Source organism: Piliocolobus tephrosceles, chromosome 15 (genome assembly GCF_002776525.5).
Source record: "Piliocolobus tephrosceles isolate RC106 chromosome 15, ASM277652v3, whole genome shotgun sequence".
In the NCBI taxonomy this organism is placed as follows: Eukaryota; Metazoa; Chordata; class Mammalia; order Primates; family Cercopithecidae; genus Piliocolobus; species Piliocolobus tephrosceles.
Window position 1 is genome coordinate 92,277,416 of NC_045448.1, and position 17,239 is coordinate 92,294,654.

The 17,239-nt window shown below is 46.3% G+C and overlaps 2 protein-coding genes across 4 annotated transcripts in view; both read left to right on the plus strand.

Annotated features, from left to right (window-relative positions):
• Nucleotides 1-3,111, plus strand: part of POLR1B (RNA polymerase I subunit B) — a 34,516-nt gene extending 31,405 nt beyond the window's left edge. For 2 of the 3 annotated variants that reach the window (XM_023194920.2, XM_023194923.2), the window contains 2 exons: nt 735-988; nt 1,961-3,111. In XM_023194920.2, the coding sequence (XP_023050688.2) occupies nt 735-988; nt 1,961-2,858 (1,152 nt within the window). In that variant the 3' untranslated portion in view covers nt 2,859-3,111. The remainder of the gene's footprint in view (nt 1-734; nt 989-1,960) is intronic. The other variant, XM_023194921.2, reaches the window with a different exon arrangement.
• An 8,769-nt stretch (nt 3,112-11,880) lies between these two features.
• On the plus strand, nt 11,881-16,587 carry CHCHD5 (coiled-coil-helix-coiled-coil-helix domain containing 5). The gene is made up of 4 exons (XM_023194944.3): nt 11,881-12,089; nt 13,419-13,559; nt 13,645-13,810; nt 16,412-16,587. Coding segments are annotated over exons 1-4 (333 nt in total). The 5' UTR covers nt 11,881-12,087; the 3' UTR covers nt 16,436-16,587.
• The last annotated feature ends 652 nt before the right edge of the window (nt 16,588-17,239 follow it).

A 17,239-nucleotide genomic window follows, 5' to 3' on the forward strand; every position in this document is an offset into this window, starting at 1 on the left:
GCAGTGGCCGGATCTCAGCTCACTGCAAGCTCCGCCTCCCGGGTTTATGCCATTCTCCTGCCTCAGCCTCCTGAATAGCTGGGACCACAGGCGCCCGCCACCTCACCCGGCTAGTTTTTTTTTTGTTTTTTTTTTTTAGTAGAGACGGGGTTTCACCAGGTTAGCCAGGATGGTCTCGATCTCCTGACCTTTGGGAGGCCCGTCTCGGCCTCCCAAAGTGCTGAGATTACAGGCTTGAGCCACCGCGCCCGGCCCGGTGTTTCTTTTTTTGTTTTTTTGTTTTTTTTTTGAGCCAGAGTCTTGCTCTATTGTCCAGGCTGGAGTGCAGTGGCACGATCTTGGCTCACTGCAACCTCTGCCTTCTGGGTTCAAGCAATTCTCCTGCCTCAGCCTCTCGAGTAGCTGGGACTATAGGCACCCGCCACCACGCCTGGCTGATTTTTTATTTTTAGTAGAGATGGAGTTTCACCATGTTGGCCAGGCTGGTCTCTAACTCCTGACCTCAAGTGATCCGCCTGCCTCAGCCTCCCAAAGTGCTGGAATTACAGGCATGAGCCACTGTGCCCGGCCATGTCTGCGTTTTTGTAGTTAGTATCAGTGATTTGGAAAATGTGAGGAGAGTTAAAATGTGATGCCAGTTATCCTAAACCAAGTATTATAGTCCCACCTAGTTTTATTTTGAAAATCCTCACTTGGCCTCAGTCTTTTAAATTAACGATTCTTTTACTTCACAGATTGTGAATAAGGCCTCCTGGGAACGAGGCTTTGCCCATGGAAGTGTCTACAAGTCTGAGTTTATAGACCTCTCTGAAAAAATTAAACAAGGAGATAGTAGCCTGGTGTTTGGAATCAAACCTGGTGACCCACGGGTTTTGCAGAAGTTAGATGACGATGGATTGCCGTTTATAGGAGCAAAACTGCAGTATGGAGATCCGTATTACAGCTACCTAAACCTCAACACTGGGGAAAGTTTTGTGATGTACTATAAGTAAGTTTGGGTATCCAAGCTGGTTTTTGTTTGTTTGTTTTTTGAGATGGGGTCTCAGTGTGCTAGCCAGGCTGGAGTGCAGTGGAGTGAGCAATCCTCTCGCCTCAACCTTTAAGTAGCTGGGACTACAGGCACGCACCACCATGCCCAGCTAATTTTTTGTATTTTTAGTAGAGATGGTTTCACCATGTTGCCCAGGAGGGTCTCGAACTCCTGGGCTCAAGTGATCCACCTGCTTCAGCCTCCCAAAGTGCTAGGATTACAGGTGTAAGCCACCATGCCTGGCCTATTTGTGCTTTTTTAAAAAACTGTATTATCCAAACTTTGTCATCTTTATCATATACAATGTTAGCAATGTTTCCTAGCCAAAATGTTGAGCTCATACCTCTTATGAAAAATGGCTTATTTTAGCTTATTTTACAATATAATTTATTTCAGTAGGCCTTCATAATAATTTTTCAGTTGCCTTTGTTGCTAGTTTTCCTTCAGATGAACATAATTCTGTAGTGAATATCACCAATAGTTCTATTCATACCATCTCTGTTTGTGTTGGAGAATAAAGGTAAGAATGAGTTTTGCAGGCCGGGCACAGTAGTTCACACCTGCAATCCCGACAGTTTGGGAGACCAAAATGGGAGGTTCCCTTAAGCCCAGGAGTTCAAGATCAGTCTGGGCAATGTAGTGGGACCCTATCTCTACAAAAAATTTAAAAATTAGCCAAGCCTAGTGACATGTACCTGTAGTCCCAACTACTGAGGAGGCTAAGGTGGGAGGATTGCTTGAACTTGGAAAGTCAAGGCTGCAGTGAGCTGTAATCGCACCACCCCTCTCCAGCCTGGGCAACAGAGTGAGACCCTGTCTCATCAAAAAAAAAAAAAAAAAATGTGTTTTACAAATATCCTATATGAAGCACTAATTATATCAATGAAACTTACCTCTATAAGTTTAAACAAAGAGCCTGACCTTATACGGTTTACTTTTTCCTAGGAGTAAAGAAAATTGTGTTGTGGATAACATCAAAGTGTGCAGTAATGACACTGGGAGTGGAAAATTCAAGTGTGTTTGCATCACTATGAGAGTGCCTCGGAACCCAACTATCGGAGATAAATTTGCCAGTCGTCATGGGCAGAAGGGCATTTTGAGCAGATTGTGGCCGGCTGAGGACATGCCTTTTACTGAGAGTGGGATGGTCCCAGACATTCTGTTCAATCCCCATGGTTTTCCATCCCGCATGACCATCGGGATGTTAATTGAGAGTATGGCCGGGAAGTCTGCAGCTTTGCATGGTCTCTGCCATGATGCTACGCCCTTCATCTTCTCAGAGGAGAACTCGGCCTTACAATACTTTGGTGAGATGTTAAAGGCTGCTGGCTACAATTTCTATGGCACTGAGAGGTTATACAGTGGCATCAGTGGGCTAGAACTGGAAGCAGACATCTTCATAGGAGTGGTTTATTATCAGCGCTTACGCCATATGGTCTCAGACAAATTTCAAGTAAGGACAACTGGAGCCCGAGACAGAGTCACCAACCAGCCTATTGGGGGAAGAAATGTCCAGGGTGGAATCCGTTTTGGGGAGATGGAACGGGATGCGCTTTTAGCTCACGGTACATCTTTTCTCCTTCATGACCGCCTCTTCAACTGCTCGGATCGGTCAGTAGCCCATGTGTGTGTGAAGTGTGGCAGTTTACTCTCTCCACTATTGGAGAAGCCACCCCCTTCTTGGTCTGCCATGCGCAACAGAAAATACAACTGTACTCTGTGTAATCGCAGTGACACTATTGATACTGTTTCTGTGCCTTACGTTTTTCGGTATTTTGTAGCTGAATTGGCAGCTATGAACATCAAAGTGAAACTGGATGTTGTTTAACTTGATGTTGACCTTTTGGATTAGGAGGCCTATCAGATTAAAGCAAAATGTAATTTTAGTTCAATAAAGATATTATTACCAGGTTACTCTTGAGATTTTTCAAGGGTGTTAGAACTCTCAACCAAAATCTGAAAACCAAGAATGCAACGTTTGAATCTCGCTGGTAGATTAACTGTTGACAATGATTTTCTGTATATTTGTTCAAAAATCTCATGTCTTCTCAAAATATGAAATATTGATAAATGGAAGAACATACAGTGATAAGTCTCCTTTCCAACCCCAGGTTCCCTACACCCTGCTTTCAGCAGGCAGTGACTGTCACACACCTGTTAATCCATCTTGAGCAGGACAGTACTATACAAATAGAATGCAAGCTGTAATATAATGTAATTTTACATTTTCTTTTTTTTTTTTTTTTTTGAGACGGAGTCTCGCTCTGTCGCCCAGGCTGGAGTGCAGTGGCCGGACCTCAGCTCACTGCAAGCTCCGCCTCCCAGGTTCACGCCATTCTCCTGCCTCAGCCTCCCGAGTAGCTGGGACCACAGGCGCCCGCCACCTCGCCCGGCTAGTTTTTTGTATTTTTTTAGTAGAGACGGGGTTTCACCGTGTTAGCCAGGATGGTCTCAATCTCCTGACCTCGTGATCCGCCCGTCTCGGCCTCCCAAAGTGCTGGGATTACAGGCTTGAGCCACCGCGCCTGGCCTTATATTTTCTTATAGCCACATTGAAGTAAAAACAAACAGTTACAGTGTATTTTACAGCTTTATAGAAGTACAGTTGTTACATATGTAATGAATACAATTTGACGGGTTAGACTATATGTACACACCTTTGATACCATCACCACAATCAGGGTAATAAACATATCTGTCATCTCCACAAGTTTCCTCCTGCCCCTTTGTTTTTTGCTTTTTGGTTGCTGTTGAGTTTTTGTTTTGTTTTCTGTGGTAAGAACACGTAACTCAAGACCTACCCTCTTAACAAATCTTTTAGTGTACGATATAGTATTGTTAATTATAGGCACCATGTTGTGCAACAGATCTTTAGACCTTACTTGTCTTGCATAACTGAAGCTTTATACCTGTTGAACAACTCTCCATTTCCCGGGCCCCTAGCAACCACTCTTCTACCCTGTTTCTACGAGTTTGACTATTATAGATATCTCATATAGTGGTATCATGCAATATTTGTCCTGTGACTGGCTTATTTCACTTAGGATAGTGAAATAAGATTCATCCATTTTGGAAGCCAGGCATGGTGCTGTGCATCTGTAGTCCCTGCTATTTGAGCGGCTGAGGAGGATCATTTAAGTGCAGGAGTTCAAGGCCAGCCTGGGTAATACAGGAAGACCCTGTCTTAAAGACCCTGACCTCAAGTGATTCACCCACCTCGGCCTCCCAAGATGCTGGGATTACAGGTGTGAGCCACTGCACCTGGCCGCCAGTGAGTATTTTATATTTAGTCTACACTTCTGTACTTGGCTTTTTTCTGCATTTATATTGACCTGCTTTCATAGCAGTGTGTAGAGTGCCGCTTATGTTTTCTTTCCTGTGTACAGTATTTTTTTTTTTTTTTTTTTATTGTACGGATATACCATCCCCTGTGTATTTGAGTTGTTCCATTCTTTGGCCATTATAACTTTTTTCTGCAAATACTCTGCCTACTTATCTTTGGCCATTATAAACTGTTGATAATAGATCATCTTGTATATACTTGTGCAATTATAGGATGTTTTTTGATGAAGAAAGCTTTCCTAAGGTAATTCTTTCCTGAGTTTGGTTTAGATGGTCTGTCACTAATTATAAAATAAGGCAGATAGGAAAAGACTCAGAAAAATCTATCATTCAAGATAGGCTTAGCAGGACGGGCATGGTGGCTCACGCCAGTAATCCCAACATTTTAGGAGGCCTAGGCAGGAGCAATCATTTGTGCCTAGGAGTTCTAGACCAGCCTGGGCTGAGACTAATGACAAAAAAATTAGCTAAGCATGGTGGCACACCCCTGTAGTCGCAGCTACTCGGAGGCTGAGGTGGGAGGTGGGAGGATTGCTTGAACCCAAAAGGTCGAGGCTGCAGTGAGCCGAGATTGTGCCACTGCATTCCAGCCTGGGTGACAGAGCAGGACCCAGTCTCTATAAATAAAAAAGACTGGGTGCAGTGGCTCACACCCATAATCCCAACACTGGCTCAGCAGGTTGAATTCCTGGCTGAGCCCAGGAATTCAAGTCCAGCCTGGGTAACATGGGGAAACCCCATCTCTACAAAAAAAATTAGCCTGGTGTAGTGGTACACGCCTGTAGTTCCAGCTACACAGGAGGCTGAGGTGGGAGAATCTCCTGAGCCCGGAAGGTCCAGGCTGCAGTGAACCAAAATTGTGCCACTACACTCCAGCCTGAGCAACAGAGTAAGACCCCGTCTCAAAAAAAAAAAAAAAAAAAAAAGGCAAAAGAAAAAAACTATTTAATAGAAAAGATAGGCTTTGCTTCAGGAAACTGGTTGAGAAGAATAAGGAAAAACTGGATTCTATTGACTGACATTTCTGCCTGCTGTTAATAGAATCGCAGCCATACACTTTTGCACACTATTCCAGGTTGTCTACTGAACGATCCCACAGCTGAGGTCTATTGTCCATCTCTCCATTTCTATTTATAGCAGCACTAAAAACATTTCCCCAAAAAAGCATTTTTTAGCTTTTTGATTGTAGATTGTAGATTCACCACTAAGAAATTGACATTGGGACAGTCCACAGAGCTTATTCAAATTTCACCCATTTTACTAGCACTCGTTTGTGTTGTGTGTGGTAAACAGTTCTATTTCATTTTATCACCTGTGTAGACTGACGAAAACACCCACATAAGCAAGATACAGAGCTGTTCTGTCATCACAGAGCTCTGCCATACTATCCTTTTATCTCTGTCCCCCATTTCTAATCCCTGGAAATCACTAATCTGTTCTTTATAGTTTTCCTATTTCAAGAATCTTATGTAAATGGGATCATGAAGTATAATCTTTTGAGAATGGCCTGTTCATTCAATTCCCTTGAGATACATTCAGGTAGTTGCATATATCAATAGTTAATTCCTATTTGTTGCTATATAGTACTCCATAGTATGGATATACTATGTACATAGCATATATACATAGTATATATGTGCATAGTTTAACCATTCACCTTAAACATTTTGGTTGTTTCCAGTTTGGGACATTAACAATAAAGCTGATCTGAACAATCATGTATAATAGTCTCCCTTTATCCTTGAAGAATATGTCCCAAGACTCCCAGTGAGTGTCTGAAACCATGGTATATACACTATCCATATGTGCTATATGTACTATATATACTATATTTTTTTCCTATACACACATACCTTTGATGAAGTTTAATTAGGCACTGTAAGAGATTGACAACAATAAATAGAATAATTATACTGTAATTAAATGACTGTGGCCTCAAAATATACTGTACTCACATATTTTCAGGCTGTGGGTAACTTAAACTACGTAATAAAGCAAAACTGGCTGGGCGCGGCGGTGCATGCCTGTAATCCAGGACTTTGGCAGGCCAAGGTGTACTGAGCACTTGAGGTCAGGAGTTTGAGACCAGCCTGGCCATCATGGGGAAACCTGGTCTGTATTAAAAATACAAAAAGTAGCTGGGTGTGGTGGCACACGCCTGTAATCCCAGCTACTCAGGAGGCTGAGACAGGAGAATCACTGGAACCCAGGAGGCAGAGGTTGCAGTGAGCCAAGATCACGCCACTGCACACTAACCTGGGCAACAGAGCAAGACTAGAGTCTCAAAAAAAAAGCAAAGCAAAACTGGAAAACTGCAGATAAGGAGAACTACTATACAGGTTATTGTGTAAACATAAGTTTCATTTCCGTGGGACAAATGTTCAAGGTTGGGATTGCTAGGTCATATGGTAGTTGCATATTTCATTTAAGAAACTGCCAAACTTTTCAGTGGCTGTGCCATTTTACATTCCTACCAGCAATGCATGAGTGATTCATTTCTTGGCATTCTGACCAACCAGCATTTGGTGATGTCACTTTTTTTTTTTTTTTTTTAAGGCTAGTCAAGTGAAGCAGTGGGAGTGGAAAAAGAACAAATAAATCTGTAAGTGGTTGTGGTCAATTTGTTGCAAACACCATTGCATTTGGACCAGCCCACTATTTCTTATTTTAGCCATTCTGATAGATGGGTAGTGATATCTCATTGTGGCTTTAATTTGTATTTCTCTAATGGCTGAAGATGTTGAACATCTCTTCATGTGTTTGTTTGCCATCTGTATATCTTCAGTGAAATGTCTGCTGCTCATTTTTTAATCAGATTGTTTGTCTTCTTACTTTTGACTTTCAAGACTTCATTATATATTCCAGATATAAAGCCTTTGTCACACAAGTGCTTTGCAAATAATTTCTGCCAGTCCATAGTTTGTCTTTTCATCCTCTTCACAGGTATTTTGCAGAGAAACAAATTTAAATTTTGATGAAGCCCAATTTATGGGTTTTTGCGTTTTTGCTGTTACGTCTAAGAACTCTTCACCTAGCCCAAAGATTTTCTTGTATGTTATTTTCTAAAGGTTTTATAGTCTTATGCTTTATATTTAAATCTATGATCCATTTTCCACTTTTGTACATTTTGTACAAGGTGTAAGGTTTAGATCAAGATTCTTTTTTTTTTTTTTCTGCCAGTAGGTATCCAATTGCTCCAGCACTGCTACTTGAAAGCAATCTTTTATTGAATTACTTTTGCACTTCTGTCAAAAATCAGATGGCCATAGGCAAGGTGCAGTGGCTCACACCTGTAATCCCTGCACTTTGAGAGGCTGAAGTGGAATGATTGCTTGAGCCTAGGAGTTTGAGACCAGCCTGGGCAACACAGCCAGACCCCGTCTCTACTAAAAAAAATTAGCCAGGCATGGTGGTGTGCGCCTGTAGTCCCAGCTCCCTAGGAGGCTGAGGTGGGAGGATCATCTGAGCCTGGGAGTCAAAGCTGCAGTGAGCCGTGATCGCACCACTGCTCTCCAGCCGGAGTGACAGGGTTTAAATCAGATGGCCATACATACTTGTGCGGGGCTAATTTATTTTTTATTATTTCATTTTTATCTCCATTGTTGGCTAATAAGCCTACCCCCATTTTCATTTTTTGTTGTTTCTTTTAAAATTTCTAGTGTAAATCTTTAGACTTGTCGCACTTTTATGTAATATTCTATCATTTCGCAGGTAGTAGAACAACTTAGCAACAGCACACACTTTCTTGTCTCTTGGCCTTTGTGCTATTTTTGTCATAAGGGTTATATTTACTGTATCTGGAGATCTTGATTTCATATACCATATTTCCATTTTCCTTCGAACTGAGGTCTTGCTTCAGTGTTTCTAAGCTTACTTAGGTGAGACCAGAGCAGCCATTAGGGCTAATTTTGCCTCACTAGAGAGGCAGTATCTTTGAGTAGTTTATCCAGTGCAATGATGGTCTCCTCTGTGGCTGGGGGTGGAACATGAACATGGACAACTGCAAGCTCTAGGGATTGCTCTGCCTGCACCTTCCTGGTGGTTCCCTTGGCCTCCAGGAGTGTATTCACAGACATGCTGTGCACTACACGTGCAGGAAACCCTTTGCAGGCCTGTGTTATGCTACTCTCTGGTACCCTGCCTTACAAACTCTAGCTGCCTTGGCCTCTCCAAATTCTCAACTTTGTCCCAACTCAGGGATACCCCTGGGCTGTGTAGCCTGGAAACTAACTCTCCAGACATAAGCCGGGCCACTAGTGTCACTTCATTTGTCTCCTTTCTCTTGGGGACCACTGTGCTACAATGCTTGTTTCCAGTGTCTGAACTCTGTTGTCTCCTATTTTGTCCAGATTTTTTAGTTGTTGGTGTTGGAAGGATAAATCCACTATCTATGACATCACCACACCCAGGTAACTTCTGTACTTTTTGTAGAGACAGAATTTCGCCATGTTGCCCAGGCTGGTCTCAAACCCCTGGGCTCAAGCAGTCTGTCCACCTCGGTTTCCCAAAGTGCTGGGAGTTACAGGGATGAGCCACCACACTTGGCCTATGTTTCTAATGCAGAAGCCACCACCATATGCCACACTTGTGACTCTCCTATCTGTTGTAGTAAAAGAGGCTGCAGGCCTGTAATGTCAGCACTTTGGGAGGCTGACATGGGCGGATCACAAGGTCAGGACTACCAGACCAGCCTGGCCAATATGGTGGAACCCCATCTCTACTAAAAATACAAAAACTAGCCGGGCGTGGTGTGCACGCCTGTGGTCTCAGCTATTCGGGAGGCTGAGGCAGAAGAATCGCTTGAACCCGGGAGGTGGAGGTTGCAGTGAGCTGAGATCGTGCCACTGCACTCCAGCCTGGGTGACAGAGCGAGATGCCGTCTCAAAAAATAAATAACAATAAAAGAGGCTGCAATACATGACACATTGGCAGCACCAACTCCTGCCTGGTGGATGACATCCATCTTTAGACATCCCCACTCCAGGGTTGCTGGGGGTCCATTACAATTGTTGACACTTCTTCAGGTTATGATGTTATCAGTCCCAGTGCTATCAGTCAACTCTACACTCCTAGGTAGTTCTTGAATCTACAGTTGACCCTTAAACAATGCAGTAGAAAATCCACATATAACTTTTGACTCCCCCAAAACTTACCTACTGATAGCCTGCTGTTGATCTGAAGTCTTACTGATGACATAAACAGTAGATTAACACATATTTTGTATGATATATGCATTATATACTGTATTCTTGCAATAGTAAACGAGAGAGAAAGTGTTATTAAGGAAATTGTAAGGAAGAGAAAATATACTATTCATTAAGTGGAAGTGGATCATCATAAAGGCATCCACCCTTGTCTTCTTCACATTGAGTAGGCTGAGGAGGAGGAAGGGGGGTTGGTCTTGCGGTCTCAGAGTGACAGAGGCAGAAGAAAATCCGAGTATAAGTGGATCAGTACACTTTAAATCCATCTTGTTCAAGGGTCAACTGTAAACTGTTTTATTTAATGGGCAACCCACGCATCCAAGTGGTTATAAGTGGTACTACAAAATGTATTATAAAAATACTGTAGATTTTTTTTTTTTTTTTTTTTTTTTTTTGAGACAGAGTCATGCTCTGTCACCCAGGCTGGAGTGCAGTGGTGTGATCTCGGCTCACCACAACCTCCGCAACAATTCTCGTGCCTCAGCCTCCTGAATATCTGGGACTACAGGCACCTGCCACCATGCCTGGCTAATTTTTTGTATTTTTTGTAGAGACAGGGTTTCGCCAAGTTAGCCAGGCTGGTCTCGAACTCCTGACCTCCAGTGATCCACGCACCTCGACCTCCCAAAGTGCTGGAATTACAGGCGTGAGCCACTGCACCCAGCTGAACACAATCTTTACCTTCCCTGTACTGATTTATGTCTTTGTAACTGCTATCCACCTAAAATGTACAAAACCAAACTGTAATTCTACTGTCTCAGGCACACTTTCTCAGGACCTCTTAAGCCTGTGTTTCCCAGGCCATGGTCACTCATATTGGCTCAAAACAAACCTCTTTAAGACATTTCAGTTTGGTTTTTCTGTTAACAGGTGGTTGATTTTTCCTAGTTCTTTAATGAGATCCCTAGAAACCGGGTTTAAGACAATTGAACTTCTTTTTTGCTTTCGTGGTCAGATAAGAAAATTTCAGAAACTCCCTCCCTGTGTACCTGTGGGCATCCCCACCCCCACATACCAACAAGAAAGGTTAGACAGATCTTCTGAGGTAGCTTCTAAAGCTTTTCAGCATGTCAAAATACATCTTTGGGGTATCCGTTTCTGAGTACCAACAAGAGAACGGGATGGGTTAAGATTTCATTCTCCCAGCAGAGGAAAGTTTAGGGATTCAGTCTACATTTGAAGCCAAAAACAGTTAATCTGACTCCTTCCAGAGCCTTTAAATGTTGATCCCCTCCCCTCTTCTCCCACCAAACATACACTTGGAAGTTTAAGAAGAATGGAGGGATCTCAAGGTGTAAAGCTTTCTGTGCCTATGGCAGATTAAGATGACCAGTGCTGGTCCTCGGATGTCAACTGCCAACCAGGGTAGCTCATGGTTACAGCCTCCTGCAGAGCTCTCACTTATCCAGAACTCCTGAGGCTCAAAGCTCAGTATCAAACTGTTCACTTGCACTATGTCCTCTATGATGTCACTGTCATCATCATCATTTTACAGACACACTGAGACTCCAAGTGGTCGTTACTAGTTCACAGTCAAGTAGCTCTCGTTCATCTTCAACTCTATGATTAACTGCAAAGTGTTCTGCTCATTTTGACTAGAGTCTTGAAAGATCTGCAAACTAAATGGCAGGACTGATGCTCAGTTCTCTGACCAGGGGATATCCAGTCTTTTAAGTGGGGAAACTCACGCCCATGTCTAACCTCACACTTTTAAGACAGATGAGAAGGGAGGGGGAAATGTTGCTACACTAGGAGGAATTAATTACAAAGAGAGGAAGTAACTGGCTTGATAGTCTTATGGACTCGGGATTAAACACCATGTCTGTCCTGGCCTACACTAAGGGATGGAGGAACGTCTGGGTCACCCAGGCTGACCAAACGGGAGGCCCACGCCGAATTATTTCGGCAGGTTTGACTCCCTCTTCCCTCCTGTTCCAAGCGCTCGCATGAACCAGGGTGCCAGGAGGACTATCAGCGTCTGCGCAAGGCCGATGGTGGCAGCGTGGCGTTAGGAATCAGGCCCCCTATCCCTGAGTCCAACAGCCTATCGCCACAGCACCCAACCAAAATGGAAACAACGTGTTGAGACGCCGCAGCAACAGTAGCCGCTTCCCACCAGCTCCAGTCGGAGACTTGGAGCGCTTGTGTCTGCGGCTCAATCCCGCGACGTGCAGCGCAACTCAGCGGCGCATTCTCTTTGCAGCGGAGGCACCACCGTACTTTCCATTGCTTACTTCCGTTGAACCCCGGGCGCTGCCATGGCAAGCCGGAAATAGGGATGACTCTAGCCAGAAGAGGGCGGAAGTGGCTACTCAGGGCCCCGCCATGACGAGTCGGGACCGGAAGAAGAGGTAGGGCGCCGCCATGACAGATTAGTCCTAAAGGCAAAGTGTTGTTAGTTCAATTGGCTACCGGAAAAAAACAGGCTGGGCTGGGCGCCGCCATGACAACCGATACCGGAAAAGGCGGGTCGTTCCCCCCGGACAGACCTACGCCGGCAAAAGTCTCGAGATGTGAGTAGTGAGAGCGCCTACCGTATACGTGCGGCCGCTCCCCTTCTCTTACCCAGTGATCTAGACCTAGTCTAGGACCTCCGCAATTAGGACCAGCCTCCCTCTTTCTTGGAGATCTGACCCTCAGGATTCAGCGCCTTCCCTCACGAGTTACAACCCTCCGCATGCCCAAGCCCCGCCCTCTAAGCGTTTAGGCCCCGCCCCCTCTCGCAGCGGTTTAGGAGTTCGGTCCAGTCACTCTTCACCCAAGCTCTGCCCCCAGTACCCCTGGTCAGGCCCTTCACACCGAAATCCTAAGACTACAGACCTATTTAGGGACCTCTAGGACTCCTACACCCGTCCTCAGAGCTCCAGATTCCTCCCCCTTGATCACCAAACTTTACCTATTGAACCTTCCAGATCTGCCCAGGACCCCAGTCCTCACCTATAGGGTCCATAGACTTGTTCCTAGACCACTCTGACCTTGCCCAGGATTCCCAGAGCACCAACCTCATCCAGGGCTTCCAGACCTCATGCCCCTGGGACTTGAGTCCCACACCACGGCCTCAGGTTTCATCTTGAAGACTCTTTGGCTAAGACACTCTTCCCCAGGACCTGAGACCCCACCTCCTGGACCTCTAAACCTCACTTTTAGAATCCCCAAACCCATTTAGGGCTCTGAAGCTCTCTCCCTGGAATTCTAGATCTTACTTCTAAGTCCCTAAGTCTTCTCTGCATGATCCTCAGGCCTACTGGGGGATGCCTGGATTTCAAGGCCTGTCTTCTAGGACCCAGAAGGCCTACCTTAGATTAATCAGACCTTGTTTTAGAACCTCCACTCTCTCCCCAGAAGCTCCCCTTCTGCTTTACAAGCCCCAGGGCTAGGCCTCACCTCTGCGCTTCTTTGGCCCCATCTCAGGATCCTTCAGACTCCCACATCTGCCCTGAACGCCTAGTCCTACTTCAGACCCAGACCAGAACTCCCTGTCTTTGCCAAGCACCATAGCTCATGCCTGTAATCCTAGCACTTTGGGAAGTCTAAGTGGGAGGATCACTTGAGCTGAGGGGTTCAATACCAGCCTGGGCAACATAGCAAGACCCTGTCTCTACAAAACATAAAAAATTAGCTGGGCATGGTGGCTTATGCCTGTGGTTCCAGCTACTTAGGACGTTGAGGCAGGAAGATCTCTTGAATCCAGGAGTTGGTGGCTACAGTGAGCTATGATCATGCCACTGCACTCCAGCCTGGGCCACAGTGAGACCCTGTCTCTAAAAAATTAAAAAAAAAAACAACGGATTCCCTTGCTTGCCTGCTGCCTGGAACGATCCTCAGCCCATCCTGTCCCACAGGCAGGCAGCTCTGGAGGTCACCGCTCGCTACTGTGGCCGGGAGCTGGAGCAGTATGGCCAGTGTGTGGCGGCCAAGCCGGAATCCTGGCAGCGGGACTGTCACTACCTTAAGATGAGCATTGCCCAATGCACATCCTCCCAGTGAGTGTGGGCAAGTATGAGACAGTGTGGGGGGTGGGCAGTGAGGTGGGAATCTCCCAGAGGCTCAACTGCCCTACCCCCACAGCCCAATCATCCGCCAGATCCGCCAGGCCTGTGCTCAGCCTTTTGAGGCCTTCGAGGAGTGTCTTCGACAGAACGAGGCAGCTGTGGGCAACTGTGCGGAGCATATGCGCCGCTTCCTGCAGTGCGCTGAGCAGGTGCAGCCACCACGCTCACCTACAACTGTGGAGGTAAGAGGGGCTCATCTCAGTTCATCTCTTTTCTCCACCACATCCCCTTCATCCTTCTGGTTGTTCAGGGTAAAGACTTAGGAGTCATCCTCAGCCCCACCCCACCACCACACAGGCCTTTGCCATGCATCCAGAATCCAGAACATCATCACTTCTTGCCCCATATAGCCCCTGCTTTACACCACCACCCACACCCTCCACCTCCAGGATACCTGCCCCAGCCTTCTCCCTGGTCTCCCTTCCTCCCTCTTTTCTTGCCTCCATAAAGCGGCCTGGGTGAGCATGTTAGGACTGAAATCTGGTCTCATTACACCTATGCTTAAATCTCTCCAGTGGCTTTGCATCACATTGACAATAAAATTCCAGGTCCTTGCTGGGTTCTCTGTGTTCTTCCCTAGGCTGACTTCATCCACCTCCTCCCTCACCCTCTCTCTCCCACTACTCTTCATCTGCAACTGGAGAGGGGCTGGGCTGAGGTGGCCAAAAAAAAGCTCACTCTTTTAAATGTATCTAATATGTAAGCCAGATATACAGTATATCTGTGATATGTAAGTCTCATGGTTGGGCAATTAGAACAAAAGTCTAAAATGACTCCTGAGGAGAGGCAGTAATGGGAAAAGGTTGAAAAATGCTATTTTAGATGTTTACTGCCCTCCTCACTGGACTGTGAGCTCCAAAGGTGAAAGTCACATCTTTCCCCAGCCCCTCCGAGCACCCTCTCCTGGGGCCTTCTCTCTGCCCCTGCAGCCCTGTCTTCTCTCTTGGGCTACCAGGCCATCCTTCTCCTGGGCCCCATGCTTCATCTTGACCTTCCAATCATTCTTGGTGATCATCCTAGACTGATCTCAGAGGAAATCTGACCATGTTCTGCTTCTACTTACAAACCTTTCCATGGTTCTTACTTCCACCAACCCAAGTCTTAATGCCAGCACAGCCCACAGGGCCCTGTGGGATGCAGTCCCTGCAACCCATGGTCCCACCTCTTCCCACTTTCTCCCTTAAGCTCTATGTTCCAGCCCCAGTGAACATGCAGTTACTCAAGTGCACATCTCTGCTGCTTTTGTCCAGCTATTTCCTTCTGCCGGGACTGCCCTTCCTAATCCATCTCCTGGCTAATTCCTATTCCAGCTTAGATGGCACCTCTCTCAGAAAACCTCCCTGATGTCCCACCCATTCCCCTCCCCTGTCTTCAAGTTCCCAAGGGCCCTGTGCCCCTCCATCAAGGCTCATATCCTATGCCTGTGTCAGGGGAGCTGCTGGCTGAAGATTGGGGCGATGCCCTTCTTACCAGGCCCTATAGGCATTAATTGTTTTTGTAAGGCAGGGATAAGTGATGAGTTCAGACCCCAAGGGCAGAAACTACTACTCCTGAGAGCCGGAAGAAACTTACTTCTCCTCAGAAAACATTATCTAACGATCACATACTGTTCTCAGTCAGCTGTTGGGGACATTTCTCTCTTTCAAGCTTTTTGGGCATATGAACAGTGAAGACCCATCCTCCTATCTTAGAGCCATTTGCGGCTTCCCTCCCTGGACCAGCAACCAGCCTCTCCCTGTTCTCCCTGTGGCCACCCCTGCCCTGACAGTCTTCTCTCCCCTGGCAGCCAAAGGAGCTTTTAAAAATGGGAATTAGGGCCGGGCGCGGTGGCACATGCCTGTAATCCCAGCACTTGGGGAGGCCGAGGCGGGTGGATCACCTGAGGTCAGGAGTTCGAGACCAGCCTGGCCAACATGATGAAACCCCATCTCTACTGAAAATACAAAATATTAGCCAGGTGTGGTGGCAGGTACCTGTAATCCCAGCTACTAGGGAGGCTGAGGCAGGAGAATTGCTTGAACCCAGGAGGCAGAGATTGCAGTGAGCCAAGATTGCACCATTGCACTCTAGCCTGGGCGATAGAGCGAGACTCTGTCTTCCAAAAAAACACAAAAAACAAAAAACAAACAAGAAAAAAAAAACAGGGACTACAGGGACTTAGGTCAGATCTTTCCCCTCTAAAACCTTCTTGTGGCTTTCCAGTGCACTCAGAGTAACTACAATCAGCTCCTCCTCGTCATCCCGTCTTTCCTGGGGGTGGCATCCCAGTTAACGATTTTTCCCTCCTAGCTAGGGGCAGTGAGGTGTGGGCCTCCCACGTTGTCTGGTCTACACAATAGCGAACACAAACATTCTCATCTCCTACAGCATGGCATACAGACTTTACAGAATGTCCTGTGTTTTTGTGGCTGACAATTTAAGTGGTACATGTCCCTCCCATACCACACACACCTCTGCTCTTTACCCTGATTAAATTTTCTTCATAGAATTTCTCCAGTGTTAACATATTTGTTTTCTGTCTCTCCCTGCTTGAGTCAGAGAGTTTTGCCTGCTGGGTACACGGCAGGTGCTCTGTAAATACAGCAGAATGGCGCCTTCTCTGCCCGCCATGACACTTCACCACAGCTGACATTTTCACATGGCTCAGGGCCAAGGTCATTGCCTGACACCCTTCTCCCTCCAGACTGTGGGCTCTGCAGGGTCTCCCTCTGTGGTGTCTACATAGGTTCCCCAGGCTGGGCACACAGGAGGTGCCACTAGTTGTTGATGTGCTTTCTCCACAGGCAAAGCCACTTCCTGCCTCCTGAGGACTCCTCTGACTGCAGGAAAACTGGACATGAATGACTCTCCCCAACCCCCCTCCCTTGCAGAGTTACCAGATGGAGTCCCGAGCCCTGGCCACGGGCCTGGCTTTCCTGGATATCAGGACTTCCAATAAATAAAGACTGTGTATACTGGGCTTTGATTCCTGCCATCCATACCTGAGAGGGCCCTAGGAGAGCTGGCTGGGCAGAGTCATCTGTTCCCCAGCTTCACCGGGTGTGCCAAGGAAGCGCCTGGGAAGAGCAGGACACTGCAGCTGTGCCCCAGGGTTGAGACTACCCTGCCTCCCTTGTGAACTCTGCCACACAGCCGTTTCCTGACTCATGCTCCGTGCATGGGGGAAAGACCCTCACTGCCTTCTACTCTAGCATTCCCCAACTTGTTACATATATAAATATATATATATATATATATATATATTTTTTAAAGAAGGGTCTTGCTCTGTTGCCCAGGCTGGAGCACAGTGGTGCGATGATAGCTCACTGCAGCCTCGAACTTCTGGGCTCCAGCGATCCTCTGCCTCAGCTTCTAGAGTAGCTAGCACTATAAGCGCTTGACACAGTGCCTGGCTGCATTCTCCAAATCTGTATTCAGTTTTCTGGAGGCTCGCAGCGGGGTGATAGATAACATGCCTCTTCCCTGCTGAATTCAGAATCAGCTGGGCAACAGTTAGAGGCATTAGGCAATGGAGATGAAAATACTGGCTTTATTATTGAAAACAACTGCATGGAAGGATGTGTGGCTTAGAAGGCTATGCACTGGATTTCTCCCTTCCTTCCTTCGTTCCC

Bases quoted from the DNA above. Each gene is read 5' to 3' on its own strand.
- CHCHD5 (XM_023194944.3), top strand. The intron at 13,560-13,644 runs GTGAGTGTGGGC...CTACCCCCACAG, and splicing joins GCCCAATGCACATCCTCCCA to CCCAATCATCCGCCAGATCC. The intron at 13,811-16,411 runs GTAAGAGGGGCT...CTTTCTCCACAG, and splicing joins GCTCACCTACAACTGTGGAG to GCAAAGCCACTTCCTGCCTC.